This window comes from Elephantulus edwardii, unplaced genomic scaffold (genome assembly GCF_000299155.1).
Source record: "Elephantulus edwardii isolate Elephantulus edwardi_28Jun2011 unplaced genomic scaffold, EleEdw1.0 scaffold00061, whole genome shotgun sequence".
NCBI classification, from domain to species: Eukaryota; Metazoa; Chordata; class Mammalia; order Macroscelidea; family Macroscelididae; genus Elephantulus; species Elephantulus edwardii.
The window spans coordinates 6,544,803-6,561,653 of record NW_006399811.1 but is presented as its reverse complement, the minus strand read 5'-3'; the positions used below and the strand labels follow the sequence as shown (position 1 = coordinate 6,561,653).

The 16,851-nt window shown below is 40.3% G+C and overlaps 1 protein-coding gene across 1 annotated transcript in view; it reads left to right on the top strand.

Moving 5' to 3' along the window:
- The first annotated feature begins 4,889 nt into the window (after positions 1 to 4,889).
- SEC16B (SEC16 homolog B (S. cerevisiae)) overlaps positions 4,890 to 16,851 on the top strand; it is a 71,423-nt gene continuing 59,461 nt past the window's right edge. Inside the window, exons 1-4 of the mRNA XM_006887715.1 lie at positions 4,890 to 5,179; positions 10,861 to 10,973; positions 15,350 to 15,470; positions 16,368 to 16,476. Coding sequence (XP_006887777.1) covers positions 4,890 to 5,179; positions 10,861 to 10,973; positions 15,350 to 15,470; positions 16,368 to 16,476 — 633 coding nt within the window. The remainder of the gene's footprint in view (positions 5,180 to 10,860; positions 10,974 to 15,349; positions 15,471 to 16,367; positions 16,477 to 16,851) is intronic.

The window sequence follows — 16,851 nt, the reverse complement described above, 5'->3', positions numbered from 1 at the left end:
CTTGATGTTGAGCTACAATCTAGATTAAAGGCTGCAGTCCTTGACCTTCTGCAGCAGCAAGCACTTCAGGTCCTCCTAAGTTTCAGCAAACATGGTTGTGTCATCAGCATAACACAGTTTGTTGATGAGTCTTCCTTCAATCCTGATGTCACACTCCTGCTCATAGAATCCAGCCTCTCAGATGATCTGTTCTGTATATAGATAGAAAAGGTATGGAGATAGGGCATATCCCTGGCATACACCCTCCCAGTTTTGACCCATGCAGTGTTCCCATTCTCTGTTCTGATGACTACCTCCTGGTCCAAGAGTATAGGTTTCACAAAAGCATAATCAAATATTCTGGGATTACCATTCTTCTCAGAGTTAGCCAGTTTGTTTTGATCAACACAGTCAAATACTTTTGCATAGTCAATGAAACACAGTTAGACATTGCTTTGGTACTCTCTGCTTTCAACCAAGGTCCATTTAACATTCACTATAATACCCCTAGTACCACTACCTCTTCTAAATCCAGCCTGCACATCTGGCAGCTCTCTGTTGATGTGCAGTTTCAGTTGTTTTTGGATAATTTTCAGCAGAAACTTGATTACATGTAATATTAATGATATTGTTCAATAATTTCCATGCTTTTTGGTCACCTTTCTTTGGAATAGGAACAAATATGGATCTCTTTCAGTTAGTTGGCCAGGTGGTTGTCCTCCATATTTCTTGGCACAACTTGATGAGTGCATTCAGGGCTGTGTCTGCTTTTTGAAATACATCAATTGTGTCAAATATGTGGTGCTGGAATGGAGTATTGAATATAACAAAGACTGCTAGGAGACCAAACAGAGAGGATGAAACCAGGCTGTTCCTTGGAGGCAAGAATTCTTAAGCTCTCTCTGACATACTTTGGACATGTTGCAAGGAGGGACCAGTCCTTGGAAAGGGACAGTATGCTTGGGAGGGTGGAGGGACAGCACAGGAGAGGAAGAACCTCTATGAGGTGGATTGCCTCAGTATCTAGTGTAATGGAGGTAGGTGTATCAGAGACAATGAAGTTGGCACAGTATAGAACAGGGTTCAGAGCTGTTGTGCATTGGGTTACCATGATTTGTAGGTGACTTGATGGTGCATAACAACAGTAACTACTAGTAAAAAAATCCCACTCATGTTCAAGCAAGGTGTTGTTCAGCTTCCAAATATATGCTTTTTCCCCCTCCTATATCCTTTTGTTATTTATTTCTAATTTTTTAGCATTGTGATCTGAGAAGATGCTTTCTATTATTTCTGTTTTTGAAGCTATTGACCTAAAATGAAATCGCTTCTGGAGAATGTTTTATGTACAGTGGAGAAGAAGGTATATTGTACTTTGTTGGGGTGTATTAGCCTGTATATATGTATGAAAGTGAGTTGCTTTATTGTGTTTTTAGTTCTTCAGCATCTTTGTTGAGTTTCTTTCTGGTAGTTCTGTCTTTGCTTGAGAGTGGTATATTGAAGTCTCCTATTACTATTTTGGTGCTGTTAATTTTTCTTAGATAAATTGAAGGAGAATCATGCCACATTCATTGCCAAGAAAAACATTTTTTATTATTATTAATTTCAATTTGTAGAAACATCTCTATTGGTATTCTATCAATTCCTGGAGCTTTATTTACTACAAATACCTAGCGTGTCCCTTTTGGTTTTCTAATTTCTGGTCTTTGCGGATTTTATTATAATACTTTGCTTTGTCTTTTCATCTACAAGTCAGCACTCTAAAGTTGGTGCTCCTCTAGCCAAAGCAGGCCGCCCCAAGGCAATTCTGATTTCCTCTCTCCTTCCTCTCTCTTCCTTGTTTGCTGTGGGGATTTGGAATCTCACTCTTGTGAATAGACTCGATTTGGCTGGAAAGCACACAAACAGGAGTACAAACCTCGGACAGGTAGGTTGCTGAGTAAATACTCCAATTAGTCAGATCTGTTGCCGACGGAGATAGCTGAGGCTGGTCTGTACTTTGCCCTAATGAATCAGCTCCATGGACGCTGGCAGTTGCAAAGGTAACTCACTGACTGTAGATTTGAGGGCAGGTGAGTCTTGGTAGATGTGGAACCTGGACTTTGTTAGTTTATAAGAGGCGAAAAACCATTCTTGGGCTAGGTCCCTGGAGCTGAGCTGAAAACAGGTAGGAAGTCGACAGAGCAGGTGCGGGGGAATGCTGGGCGTCTTTGTTTTGGCTGTGTGTGCTTTGCTGTTGGATTAGGAAAAAAGAGCTCTGGCTTTATTGAGAATGAGAGAAGGTCATGCATGTGAATATAGGAGAATGAGTTCTCTCCATGGACATAATCCTCTCATTTTGAGAATCTTTTAAGATCTTTTTTTTAGGATTTTGTTTGGTGTCTAACTTACTGTGGTCAATGGTATATGGCAGTAAATAATGGGATTTTGTCCAAGAGATTGGCTGTTGTGTCTTTATAGGTAGGAAAGAAAAGAGCAATCTTGTGAAATTCTAACTCATGCCTACCCCTGAGTTACAGAGCAGAACTGCTTCATGGGGTTTTCTTTGACATAAGTCTTATGGAAGCAATTTGCCTTCTTCTGCAGAGCCCTGGGTGGGCCACCCAGACTCCTTGTTGCTCTTATGTTCAAACGGCACTGGGGTCAGGAAAGATCCACATACCCTATCTGGGACAATGGATCACCTTCATTGCTCTTTGCTTTTTCAGGGAAGCAGGTTGGCATGAGAAATCTCCTTCTTGTCCAGGTCTACCTGTCGTTTCTGAACTGGAATTGCTGTCTCACCACCTTCAGCTCCTGGCTGGGGGCCCTGATTCCATTAGAGTAGGATTTCAACACACACCCTTTTGACCTTTTGTTCTATTAGGAGGTTTTGTGTGTGTGTGTGTGTGTGTGTGTGTGTGTATGTGTGTGTTTAATTTTTTTTAAATTTTTTATTGGGCTGAGTGTTTCAGTAGTGGAAGCAAATGAACTGGATCAATCAGAATCTTAATTTTGCAGCCTTAAGCCATTCCCAGAGGAGACAGAAGGTGGGAGCAGACTGAGACAGTGCTCATTCCTGATACAAGAGAATCCCTAAGTAGGAGAAAGGTCTGATGTGAGCTTTTCCTTTGAAGCAGTTGTATAAAGGCACTCCTTTGTGATATTCAGATAGACAGAGAAGCTGGTAGGTAATCAGCCATCTGGAGCTTTTTTTGCAATTTTTATTTTAATTTTGAGGAGTAAGTGAGGGAAAAATTCTTTCATTGTGAAGGAAGATTTTCCAAGTTTTTAAATCTCCAGTCAGGGCAAATAGTATTGAATAAATTGTCCCCAAATTGCATCTCAATATCTCCCCTGGAGGAAGGGCTGGATATGACCATTTTATGGGAATACTTCCAAGAAGTTAATGTAAAAATTTAGAAGAGCCTTCTTTTGAAGAGGTCATTTCAGTATTTTTGTTTGTTTTTGACTAAGAGATGTCTCTAGCCACTTACACAACTCTCAGTCTTTCTCTCTGACTCTCCCACAGTGTTTTGCACATACTAATTATGGTTTACTGACTACAGTTATTACTATTAACTAATCAAAATTTAGGGGCATTGGTGACTTAGAGATAAGAAATTATACTATGCTGCCAACCAAAGAGACAAAGTTCAAATTCACTTCTGTGGGAAAAAGATGGGCAATCTCCTCTTATGCTATTTACTGCTCTGAAAACCCACTGGAGGGTCAGCTATGAGTCAGTGCTGACTTGTTTGAAATCAACAATAACAGCAACAACCATAGTGTATTGAACAATGGCTATGTAATAGTGGGTAGTGCATTAGGCTCTTTTCATAAGTTATCCCTAATTCTGAGACTAAACCTGCAATATAGCTCTCATTTTAAAGGTGAAGACACTGAAACTTGGGGGAAGAAAGCTAACGTCTCTGATCCTATTGCTAATAAATGGTAGACCTAAGGTATTTGAATCTTGGCCTAATGCCCTCCAAAAGCTGCCCTATTTCTATGATACCACAAGCCTTCCATTAGTTAGTGTTGAGTAAATATTTGCTGGTAGAATGAATGATCAAATATTTCTTGAAACAGGATACCTGGTTAGTCTTTTTCAGTCCCATCTGTGCTATGTCTGCCTCTGATGGCTTCAATATCTATTATTGCTCAAAATTTATTTTTAATTTTTAAATAACATTTATATCAATGTTTAAGTCTTCAATTTATGTCATGTAATGAATGAAGGCTGTTTCTCAGATTTCTCTGTGTCAATATCCATATGATAGTATAGAGAATATTTTAGAGGACCAGACTTACGATTGCTAAGCTTCTTTTCACAAAACCTAGTCAACCACCAGACTACTACTTAGAAGTGAGTCTAATGAGACTTCATTACTCATATTTTGGGCAGGTTACCAGAAGGCACTTATCTTTAGAGAAAGATATCATGCTTGGAAAAGTAATTGTTATTGGTATATGCTATCAAATTGCAATTGACTCAAAGTGGATTTTCATAGGCTATAAATTCCGTAGGAGGAGATTGTCCATCTTTTTCCTGCTGAGCTGCAGATTGATTTGAATCATGGGCCTTCGGATTGGCCATGCAACTCCTTAATCGCAAGGCCACTGGAGAGCTCATCGGAAATGTAGAAGGTCCCTGAAAAAGAAGACCCTCAAAGAGATGAATTGACACAGTGGCTGAATCAATGGATTCAAGTTGAGTGGAGGTTGTAAGGTTATCTCAGGACTGGACAAAGTTACATTCTCTTATAATAGGGCCATTATGAGGCAGAACCAATTTGATGGTACCTAACAATAACAGTCAACCACCATGTATAAATATAGGCTTAGTGATAATTTATATATATATATTTTTTAGGTGGATGAAATAACTACAAAATTGACTCAGCATCTGAAAGAGATTCAGAGAGCTGGGAATGGAGCCTTGGGCTCCTCCTCGGTCACCTCAGGCACAGGGAAGGCCTATGGCCCCATCAAAGGATGCAGACCGAGGGCTCCGGAGAGATGAGTATCACATGCCTGTTCCTCACCCTCGACACAGTGGAAAGAGGTTCTATCAGTGGCAAGACCTCCGAAGGAGCCCCCACCCTCAGCAGGACCCCAGGGCTGACCACCAGCAGCTCCAACATTCATACAGGCCTGGGGATTGGCATCAACCTCCATCTGGAATGAACTATTATGAAGGTGGCTATCCCAGATATCCAAGGTATGGCTTTAGGGCTCAGAATGAACCCAACTCTATTAAATGCTTATGAACAAATTATTCTTTACCTTCTTCAGTTTTATTTCTCCTCTTTTCCTTTACTCATCCTTCTTCACTGTATTAATCTGTATCTCCTCAAAATATGTATTGTAAATCCCAGTCCCTAGACCAATAGGCAACATCCTAATAGATGGAGAAAAGATTGAAGTTGTCAGCAGTTTTATTTCACTTGTATCTAAAATTAACACCTATTGGCAGCAGCTGTCAAGAAGTCAAAAGATGTGCTGCATTGGGAAAAATCTTCTGAGGATCTCTTTAAAGTACTAAAGAGCAAGAATGTAAGTTTAAAAACTGTAATGTACCAGAACCAAGCCATGGTTGAATAAAAATAGATACTTTGAATTACAGTATTGGTGAAGAGTATAGAATTTATTATGAACCACCCAAAGAACCTAATCTATCTTGGAAGATGTTCAACTGAAGTGCTCCTTAAAGGCAAGGATGATAAAACTTTATCTCACATATTTTGAGCTTCTTGTCAAGAAGAGCCAGTTTTTGGAAAAGGACATTATGCTGGGAAAAATAGGGGTCATTGGGAAAGAAAAAGACCTTCAGCATGGTGGATTGACATGATGACTACAGCCTGAGGTTGACTTGAGCATGTTGGAGATTATTAAGATGGCACAGGATAGGTCAAGGTCAAGGTTCAGATCTGTGGCTCATTACATCACTATGGGTCACAGTTGGCTCAGCAGCAGCTAATAACATGCCTGAAGTAGTTAAAAACCCATTTAGGAATGAGTTGCTTTTTATAGTATTGAGATAGGATTAGGGTAGGTTAGGTTATGTATAACTGGATCCAATCTCTTCTGAGATGTAGATGAGTAAGTGCAAGCTAAAAACTAGAGATGGGAGAAGAGAGATACTAAGTCACTTGAAGATTCCCCAGGAACAGAAGCTCCAAAGAGAAAAACAACTTTTTCCAGAGCTGAAAGAGACTGTCCCTAAAGCCAGTGATCCAAATTTACAGTTATAGCTTCCTTAACTGTGAGAGGGAGTTCAGGTGGCTGGGCAGTAAGAAATTGTGCTGCTGACACAGAGATAGATGGTTCAAATCCACCAGCTGCTCTGTGGGAGAAAATTGGCAGTCTCCTCCTGTGCTGTTTACTACTTCTAAAAACGTACTGAAGGGTCAGCTATGGGTCAGTTCCTACTCAACAGCACACAATAACAACAACGGCAAGCTGTAAGAAAATGACAAGAAAGTTTTAAAGCCATTCATTCAGTTATAACAACTCTCTGTCATTTTTTAGTCAAAAGCTCCTCATAGCTAACTGTCCCTTGAGCTTCCAAGGCTTTAAATCATAGGAAGGGGAATTGCCCATCTTTCTCCCTCAGACCACTTGGTAGATCCAAATTGTCAGAAAGATATATCCTTTGCATTAGCAGCATAGCTCTCTATAGACTGTGCCATGAAAGCCCCCCAGCACTAAACAACTAAACTTGAATTTGATACCAGAAAAATGGGACACTTCTCTAGTAGTAAAATGTGGATGTGGTTTTGGAATTGGGTAATGAATAGAGGTTGGAATGTAGTATCCGGATTGGAGAGAGACTCTTCAATAACCTGTGTTATGCAGATGACACAACCTTACTTGGTGGAAGTTAGGAAGACTTGAAACACTTGTAGCAGAAGATCAAGGAATGCAGCCTTCAATATGGATTGCATCTCAATGTCTAGAAAACAAAGATTCTTACCACTGGACTGATAGTCAACATCATCATATATGGAGAAAAGATTAAAACTGTCAACAACTTCATCTTGCTTGGATCCACAATGAACACACTTGGAACCAGCAGTCAGAAAATCAGAAGATGCATTGCGTTGGGAAAGTCTGTAGTTAAGGACCTCTCCAAATTATTGAGGAGTAATGATGCCAGTTTAAGAACTAAGGCGTGTCTGATTCAGGCCATGGTCTTTCTGATCACTTGTTATGCATCTGAGAGCTAGGCAATGAATAGGGATGACAGATGAATTGATGCCTTTGAGTTGTACTGTTGTAGAAGAAGACTGAACATCCCATGGACTGCCAAAAGAACAAATAAATACATTTTGGAGAAGGTGCAACCAGAGTGCTCTTTGGAAGGAAAGATGACCTCACATACTTGGGCATATTGCTAGGAGGGACTATTTCTTGGAAAGGGACATGATGCTTAGAAGAGTAGATGGTCAGTGAAGGAGAGGAAGACCTTCAATCTGGTGGATTGACACAGTGACTGCTGCAATAGGCTCTTGTGTATCAGGAAGTGTGAAGATGGCGCATGATAGGATAGAGTTCAGATCTGCAGTTCATAGAATCTCTACTCAATGGCACCTAAAAACAGCAAATAGTAAAATATGTATGTTGAGCAAATAATTTGTGGAACAGGACTCCACAAAGAAGAATAAGGCATCAAGATCAGAGGAAGACTCAACAACAACCTATGTTATGCAAATAACACAACTTTGTTTACTGAAAGTGATGAGTACTTAAAACATTTGTTACACAAGATCAAGGACTATAGCCTTAAATATGGATTACATCTCAACATCAAGAAAACAAAGATCCTCACCACTGGACCAATAGCCAAGCTCATGATAGATGGAGAAAGGTTTGAAGTTGTCAATGATTTCATTTTGCTTGGTTTCACAAGCAAAAACCTTGGTACCAACAGTGAAAGATCAGGAGTCATACTGCAATGGGAACCTCCACCATCAAGGGCTTCTCCAAAATACAAAAGAGTAATGATGTAAGTTCAAAGACTAAAGTGTGCCTAATTCAGGCCATGGTCTTTTCTTTTTTTTAATTTTTATTTTATTATTTTGTGTGTGTGTGCCGTCAAATTGGATCTGACTGGTACAGGAGAAGATTGCCCCTCCTTCTCCAGCAGAGCAGGCCATGGTCTTTTCAATCACTTGCAATGCATATGAGAGCTGGACAATGAATAAGAATGATAGAAGAATTGATGCCTTTGTACTATGATGTTGGAGAAGAGTACGGAATATCCCATGGACTATTAAAAGAACAAACAAATATGCCTTGGGAAAAGTGCAGCCAGAGTGCTCCTTGGAGGCAAGGATGGTGAAGCTTCAGCTTTCTTATTTTGGACATACTGCTAGGAGGGACTATGCTTTGAAAAGTGACATCAGGCTGAGAAAGGTAGAGGGTCATGAAGGAGACAAGGACCCTCAACGAGATGGATTTATACAGCAACTGCAGCCATTGGCTCAAATGTATCAGAAATGATGAGATGGTATAGGACAGGATAGGGTGCAAGTCTCAGGGTTGTTCATAGAGCTGCTATGAGTCATACTCAACTTGACAGCACATAGCAGAAATAACAATAGTAAAGGCCTTGGATTAAATGGATGAGTGAAAATTAAGATGAAGGAATCAACACAGTAATTACCACAGTGGACATGACAAAGATCATGACGAGGGCACAGATTGGACAAGATTCATATCTGTTGTTCATAGGGTTGCTGTTTGTTGTAGTTGACTCAGTGGCACCTAAAAATAACAATTATAAAAGCTTCAATTGCCTTGAAGAGACTATTGGTGGAATTATGTCAATGGCAATTCTAGTGAGAACTCAGGGGGAAGTGAGAAGAGTCACAGAGAAAGTCTTAATCTTCTTAGAGAATATATATGGCACCAGCAATAGATTGTTACTGCAAATGTGAACCTTAAATGTACTTCTGGTGAGGTTTGAGGAAATGATGAACATGTGATTGGATGGTGGAGGATGAGTAATATTTTATGCAGTAGGAAAGAAGTCTGAATTATGTTCAGATGTTTGATGGCAGGTGAAACATGCAAGTTATGAACGTGGACATTTGGCTGAGGAGATTTCTAAGAAGAATCTTAAAAGTGGTTGCATGATTTTCCCTGCTGCTTATAATAAAATGTGAGAAGAAAGAAAAGGCCTTGAAATGAACTGTGCAAAATGAAAACAGAACTTTGATTTGAAAAATTCTCTCATACAAAGTAGAGGCACATACCATGGGATATTTACTAAGGGCATGGCTACAAGGTTTTTGGTTAAAGAGCTGGAGTCTGTGATTGATGAGTCCAACCAAGTACCACAGCAGAAAATCCATCAGCTTAGAATAAAAGGGAGAGAGAAAGAATAATGGAAAGAAACAGTCTGCTTCTTGGAATTCTAATGGCAGAAATGACCAACATCTCTTGTCTCCAAGAAAAGGAAAAGCACATCCCTGGAGCAGGTTAGAAATCTGTAAAACTGTTGGAAGGAGCACAGGAAACAGAGTTTTCTCAGTTTTAAATGGTGACGTCATGCTTTTCTGGATCTCAAAGAGGGGGACCACAACTTCCTAGCTTTCAAACACTCAGATCTTTGCCAATCTAGTTCGAGAGTGTAGGGCCGCTGCTAAAATGTGCTAGGGGAATGGCACTGCCAGTCATAGATGAGGAAGGCAGGGCTGGCATGTCCAAGAGGTAAAAAGAATGAAGTCTACAGAGGGTGAGGAGGTAAGGTGCACATTGAGATGAACTAGGAGAGTGTGGGGACCCAAAGCCATGGGAGCAGTTTCCATCCCATTGAATCAGGGAGGCACGACTGAAGCTAACGGGCCTTCACCCAGAATCCAAGGGATTTGATTGACACAGAGTCCGGAAGGCAGGGCCGTTGCCCAGATGGTCTCAGAGAATAGAAGATAACTTTTAAGCTTGAGAGCTAATGTTCTACTGGGTCTGGACTGATTTAGTGCCTGTTAGTACTTACGTCTCCCCAGTTTCTGCCATTTGTAATAGAAATAATAATCTTTGTTTTTGTTCCACTATTGTGCTTTGGAAACAAATAACTTGTAGTCTAGATTTCACAAGTTCACAGATAAAGAGAAATTTTGCCACAGGAAGGACTATGTTTACAGATTTAGAGTGAAGATTACAGCAACTTTAGAAAAGCACTCTGCTGAGGATTTATTAATAGATAATAACATAACAGAATCACTTTCCTTTCCCTAATCCCACCAGTGGCAATAAAAATAATCAGATTTAAGATAGTCTAACTTGATTTTTAAAATCGCATTTCAATCTGTAGTATACATGGAAATGGTGGTGATATGTGGTGTGTTTCAAGAAATCTAATGGTGGGATTCATAGCATGTTGTGTAGCTAACCAAAAGGTTGGCAGTTCAAGCTCACCAGTGACTCCAAGGAGGAAAGATGATTAATATTTCCTGTTAGGATTTACAGCCTCGCACACCTGTTGGAGGACTACTGGGAATGAGACTAGACTTGGAGAGGTTTTGGTATTGTGTATTTGTATAATTATCTCATGAAGGAGTTTTCAAAGATAACATCAAAACAGAATTTTCTTCGCATATTGTTGAATTTGTGTATTCTGGGAGCAAGAGGGAATAATAACAAAAGAGAATAAGACATTTGATTATGGCTTACTATAAAAATCCAGGTCTTTGTTTTAGAACAAAGGCATTTTTTCTGCTTTGATTCTAGATTTCTGTTTATATGATGTAGAATTAATTTTGTCTTTCAAGCAGTTCCCATACTGGGATCACAATTATGCTGTCTGCAATTTTGGAGCTTGTCAAATATGCCATTGACTTCTCTCTCTCTCCCACCCCCATCTTTGAATGACTGGCCATCTTTGTGATATTTTAGGCCAGGTTATGAGAACCTGTATCAGAACTATCATTCTCCAGCCCTCAGGGAAGAATATGCTTATGGAAGTTATTACTATCATGGACACCCACAGAGGCTCCCAGAAGAAAGAGGTATGGAATCATATCCAAGAAGCCTTTGGAGTTTGGGGGTGGTAAGCCTGTTCTGATAAACAGGGCAGATCAAGGGGGCATGCTCAGAGCTTCATCTTGTGCAATCAACTGGACTAAAGTAGAAGTCCTCTTTTCCTTCTTTCTTGGCCACTTGGGACCAAGGTTTAATTTATTGTCCTTCATATCTTTGGTAGGAAGTATTTATCATCTTTTGAACAGGTAGATGGAAGTACTGAAACTGCCTTCATTAGGTTACTGCTGTTGGGTACCATCAAGTCAGAACCCTCCAGCTGACCCTCTGGCCGGTTTTCAGAGGCAGTTAATCACAAGGGAGGAGTTTGCCCATCCTTCACCTGTGGAGCAGCTGGTGGTTTTGAATTGTGTGCCTTTGGGATTGCAGCACAGCTTCCTGTCACTAGGCCGCCAGAGTTCCCTCATTAGGTTACTATTACTATGAATAGTTTGAGCTTTGTCTACAGTTTCTTCCCTACTTGACCTTAGCTGAGATTATAATCTCCAATCAAGTAACAGTGAAGTCAGTTCTCAAGGGCATTGGTTGTGTTGTTGGGCTGTAACCAACTGAGGTGTGAGCCTGGCCATCATGCCTCCCAGAGCACAGATCTCACAGGCTCTGGTCCATTTGTAGAGGGGACTGGACAGCACATGTGTCCAAATAAGAGTTTTCACACTCTACATTAATGTTATGATATTTATTGTGTGCTAAAGATGACTTCCGGGAGCTCTGGGGGCAGTCTGTAGAGAATTTCCCTGCTCATCCCAAAGGTTACGAATCCACCAGTAGCAACTAGGGAGAAAGATGGGCATTTTCCTCCTGTGTGGCACTCCCCCCTGGAGTGTTAGCTGTGAGTTGATTCCCATTCAATGACAAACAGTTTTGAGTTAAGAAAAATAACTTCTGACCTTCTAGCAAAGAGAAATTGGTTTCCATTTTGAATATATGTGTGTGTACATGCACAAATACACTCACACTTTCCCCTCCACCTCATGAGACCATTGTAGAGTTGTATTCCAGTTGTTTTTAGGTGTCATTGAGTCAAGTACAACTCATAGAGATCCTATGAACAATAGACCTGAACCCTGTGCCATTCTGTGCCATCCTCGTCATCTCTGACACACCTGAGGACATTGCTTCAGTCACTGTGTCAATCCATCTCATTTGAGATCTTTTTCTCTTTCACAGACCCTCTGCCTTTCTAAGCATGATGTCCCTTTACAAGGAATAGCCCCTCTGAGCAACATGCCCCAACTATGAGAGATGAAACTTTGCCATCTTTGCCTCCAAGGAGCACCATGGCTATACTTTTTCCAAGGCATATCTGTTTGTTCTTTTGGAAGTCCAAAATGGGATATTCAGCACCATATATACCTATTCTTTTTCTAGCATCCTTATTCATTGTCTACCTCTCAGATGAGTAGCAAGTTATTGAAAAGACCATAGCCTGAGTCAGGCACACTTAGTTTTCATACTGACATTATTACTTTTCAGTATTTTGAGAAATCCTTGACAACGGATGCTCCCATTGCAATCTGTCTCTTGATCTCCTGACTGTTGGTACTAAGGGTATGGATTATTGATCTAAGAAGATGAAGTCACTGACAACTTCAATCTTTTCTCCATCTGTCATGATGTTGCCTATTGGCTCAGTGGTGAGGAACTTTGTTCTCTTGATGTTGTGATGTAATCCATATTGAAGGTCATAATCCTTGATCTTCTGCAGCAAACATTTTGGGTCCTATCACTTTCCGCACTCAAGGTTGTGCCATCTGCATAACACAGGTTTCTGATGACTCTTTCTTGATCCTGAAGCCACATTTCTCTTCATAGAGTCCATTTTAATGAATGATTTGCTCAGTAAACAGTTTGAATGAATATGGAGATAGTATACATTGCTGATACACACCCTTTCTGATTTTAAACAATGTAGTGTTCCCTTGCTCCATTTGGACAACGGATTCTTGGTCTACAGATACTATCCACATACATACAAGGAAGACCTGTTAACACAAATATTATCCAAATATATTCACCAATAACTGAAGCCAAAGAAGAAGAAATTGAGGATTTTTACAAGCTTTGCAGTCCAAAATTGACCAAACATACTATTAAGATAATTTAATAATTATTGGCGGCTGGTGTGCAAAAGCAAGGTACAATGATGAAGGAATGGTAGTTAGAAAGTATGGTCTTCATGATGGAAATGAGGCTTACGATTGGATCACTCAATTTTGTACAATGATTTATTCTTAGCAAATACTGTATTTAAAAAACACAAAAGGATACTTTATACTTAGACCTGACTTAATAGACTACACAAGAATCAGATTGACTCTATGTGTAGAAAGAATCGTTGGAAAAGCTCAATATCAGAAGTCAAAACCTGGCCAGGTGATGACATGGAATAGATAATCAATTACTCATGGGCAAATTTTCAGAGCTAATGGACATAGGGTCACTATGAGTTACAGGCAACTCAATGGCACAAACAGCACAACAACAAGTTCAAAGTTAAGCTGAACAAAAAATGAAAACAAGTTATCAGCAACAAAAATATAATATTGAGTCTATCCTACCTGAGTTTAAAATTCATCTCAAGAACAGGTTTGAGAACTAAATGCTAGAATACCAGAATACCAGAAGAGCTTTAGGGTGACATCTGACATTATCTATAAAGAGAACAAAAGGTCATGTACAGAGACAGAGAGAAAGAAAAAACCAAAATAGATATCAGAAAAAACTATAAAAATTATATTAAAGCATCAAAAAACAAAAAAAAAATAAAAAAGGGGGTGCGGGGGGAAGAGATGCCAAAGTAAAAGAGTTGAGAGAAAAGATTTCAAAGGGCAGTTCAAGAAGACAAAGCAGACTATTATAACAAAATGTGCAAAATGCTAGATTCAGAGAATAAGAAGGGAAGAACTCACATGCCATTTTTCAAGGTGAAAGAACTGAAAAACAAATTCAAGCCTTGAGTTACAACATTGACAGATACTATGGGCAAGATCCTGAATGATCCAGAAAGCATCAAAAGAAGATGGACGGAATACCTAGAGTCACTGTTCTAAATAGAATTGACTGACACTGGGAAATTCCAGTAAGTACCTTATAAACAAGAGCTACTGGTAATAAAGGGGGAAGTTCAAGCTGTAATGAAGCATTGGCAAAAAAAAAAAATTAAGTTCCCAGGAATTGATGAGATACTAATTGACATGTTTCAGCTAACAGATGCAACTTTGGACAGATGCACTAGTCTATGCCAGGGAACTTTGAGGACAGTTACCTGGCTGTCTGACTGGAAGTGATACATATTTTCCCCCATCCTAGGATGATTCAAAAGATTGAAGGTAATTCAAAAGAATGTGGAAATTATTGAACTATATCATTACTATCATATACAAGCAAAATATTGCTGATGGTCGTGAAAAAATGGCTCGAACAATAAATACATTGACAGGGAAGGGCTAGAAGTTCAAGCTGGATTTAGAAGAGGCCATGGTACCAACGATATCATTGTTGATACAGGATGGATGCCAGCTGAAAATAGAGAAGGAAACCAAGAAGGATGTCTATTTACGCTTTATTGACTTTGCAAAGGCATTTGACTGTGTGGATAATAACAAACTATGGCTGACATTAGGAAGAATGAGAATCCCGGAATACTTAATTGTGTATTCTAGTACCAGCTGGCATTTCATGGTGATCCCATGTTATGTTTTGTGCACCATAGAATTTACAATGGCATATTTTTTTTTAAATAGATCACTAGGTCCATACTATTTATAGAAGCATAGTTGGCTAAGAGAGGAATGAAGGGTATATTCTAGATTTCATCTTAGATTTCACTCATCAACTTAATTAAAGTTAGTAATTTTTTTATATATTTGTGTTTTATTGACTATGAAAAGGCATTTGATTGTGTGGACCATAACTAACTATAACAAACATTTGGAAGAATGGGAATCCTAGAACACTTACTTACACTCATGCAAAACCTATACCTAGATCAAGAGGCTGCTATCTAAACAGGAAGGAAACGCCTCATCAGGAGAGTTTTGTGTGAGGGTGGGATCCTTTCTCCATGCATATTCAATCTGTATTCTGAGCAAATTTTTTTTTTTGGTGGGGGGGAGGCAGGGAGAAAAGTTCAACAGTGAATGAATGGAAATCCAAAGTCTCTGTAAATTTTCATTAAAATGAATAATAATTTAAAAAGGGGGAAATTATAGCCAAGAAAAAAAATGTTAGTCAATTTGTTTGTGTTTTATATGCCAGCTATGTTTAACTCAGCATCACAACTTGCTGCTGTCTTTCTGAATGCTTGAGTGACCTGTCTATGCTGTTTTGTCTGAGGGTGCAGTTCCAAGGCAAGGGAGTCCTTACACCAGGCATGAAGATTACCGAGACCAGAAGAATCTCAGTGAACATCACCAGGAAGCTCAGAATAGTCCATTTGGAACAAATAATGAGACCCAACTCCAGTAAGTGCCAAAGGAGGGGCCGGTTAATCCTCCTTCAGCCACACTTAGACTACAAATCTTATGTCAGTCTTACAGTCAGTATCTGGTCCTTGGTCCCTCAGCAAAGAACCAGCCTGGTTTTGTATAACCTGTACCTATGCAGAGGGGAGGAGAGATTTGTACCTCCAAGAAACATCTCAGGACCTGGTCTAGCCTGGCTTCTGTGAGGCTGTAACCTGAAAAACTCAACAGAACACAAAACCCTTAAACTCATTGCGATTAAGTAGATTCCAACCCACAGTGACCCTCAGGACAGCAGAAAGCATTATCTTTCTCTTGTGAAATGGTTGGTGGGTTTGACCCAACCCCCAGGACTCCTCCACTGTCTCTGGCTGAGGTCTTTAATTCCATATTAACTTCAGAACAGATCTGACCTTAACAAGACTTCTCATAATTGAGTTCCTGCCTAGGCATGGAGAGCTTCTCCTTTGCCCACTCTTATGTTCAGAGAACTGGGTGTCCCCCCCCGATGCCAGGACAAGGAAGAACAGAGAGGAGACTTTTGCACCAGTGTCCACCCCAGTGTCCCAACATTAATACCTTTAACCTGGAGCTCACAGATCACAAGGCTCCGATTAAAGCCATCTCTGGATGTCAGGCTTCATGTACCAGCCCTGCTTCACACAGGGTCCACGGCTACTTAAGCAGCTGCACTTGACAACACAAGTGCGTCTGTTTCTCTGCTATTTATAGACTGAAGTGGGGAATGAGGGAGCAGAGCAGCTCCCAGTGGCTCATTGGTCGACCTGACACCTGCTCACACTTTCAAAATGCGCAGCCACCTCTTGCAGAGAGCAGCAAGGTGTTGCTGGGCTTTGCTGGGGACCCCTTCTCACTGACTTCTGTAATTTGTTGCAGATCTAAGAGTTGGAACCCCTATAGAGACAGCCCTGGTTCCAATTATGGACAGGAAAGGCCGGGGGAGGTATTTCCTGACAGTCTGCTGCCTGGGGCCCAGAAGAATAAGGTAATCTGAAGTGACACAGGGGTAGTGGGCGGTGACAGCACATCACAAGTGGCCTTGTCAGAAGTGGCAAGGTTGGGCCTCAGGGTCTGGAGGTATCCAGAGGCCAGCAGTCTGAGGGGTGTCCTTCCCCACACCTCTTTGGACTGAGCTTCCACTCCCACCTTTATTTCCTATTTCCCTGTTCTATCCCTTCTGTATTTTTGTCAAAATTGCTTGCTCAGAAAATGTCACCAAATCTTGTTGTTGTTGTTCTTATGTGCCGTTGAGTCGATTGTGACTCATAGCGACCCTGTGTACAACAGCCCTAAATTCTGCTCTGTCCTGTGCCAGTCTCTGACACTCCCATCCCGATTATCTCAGTCACTGAATCAATCC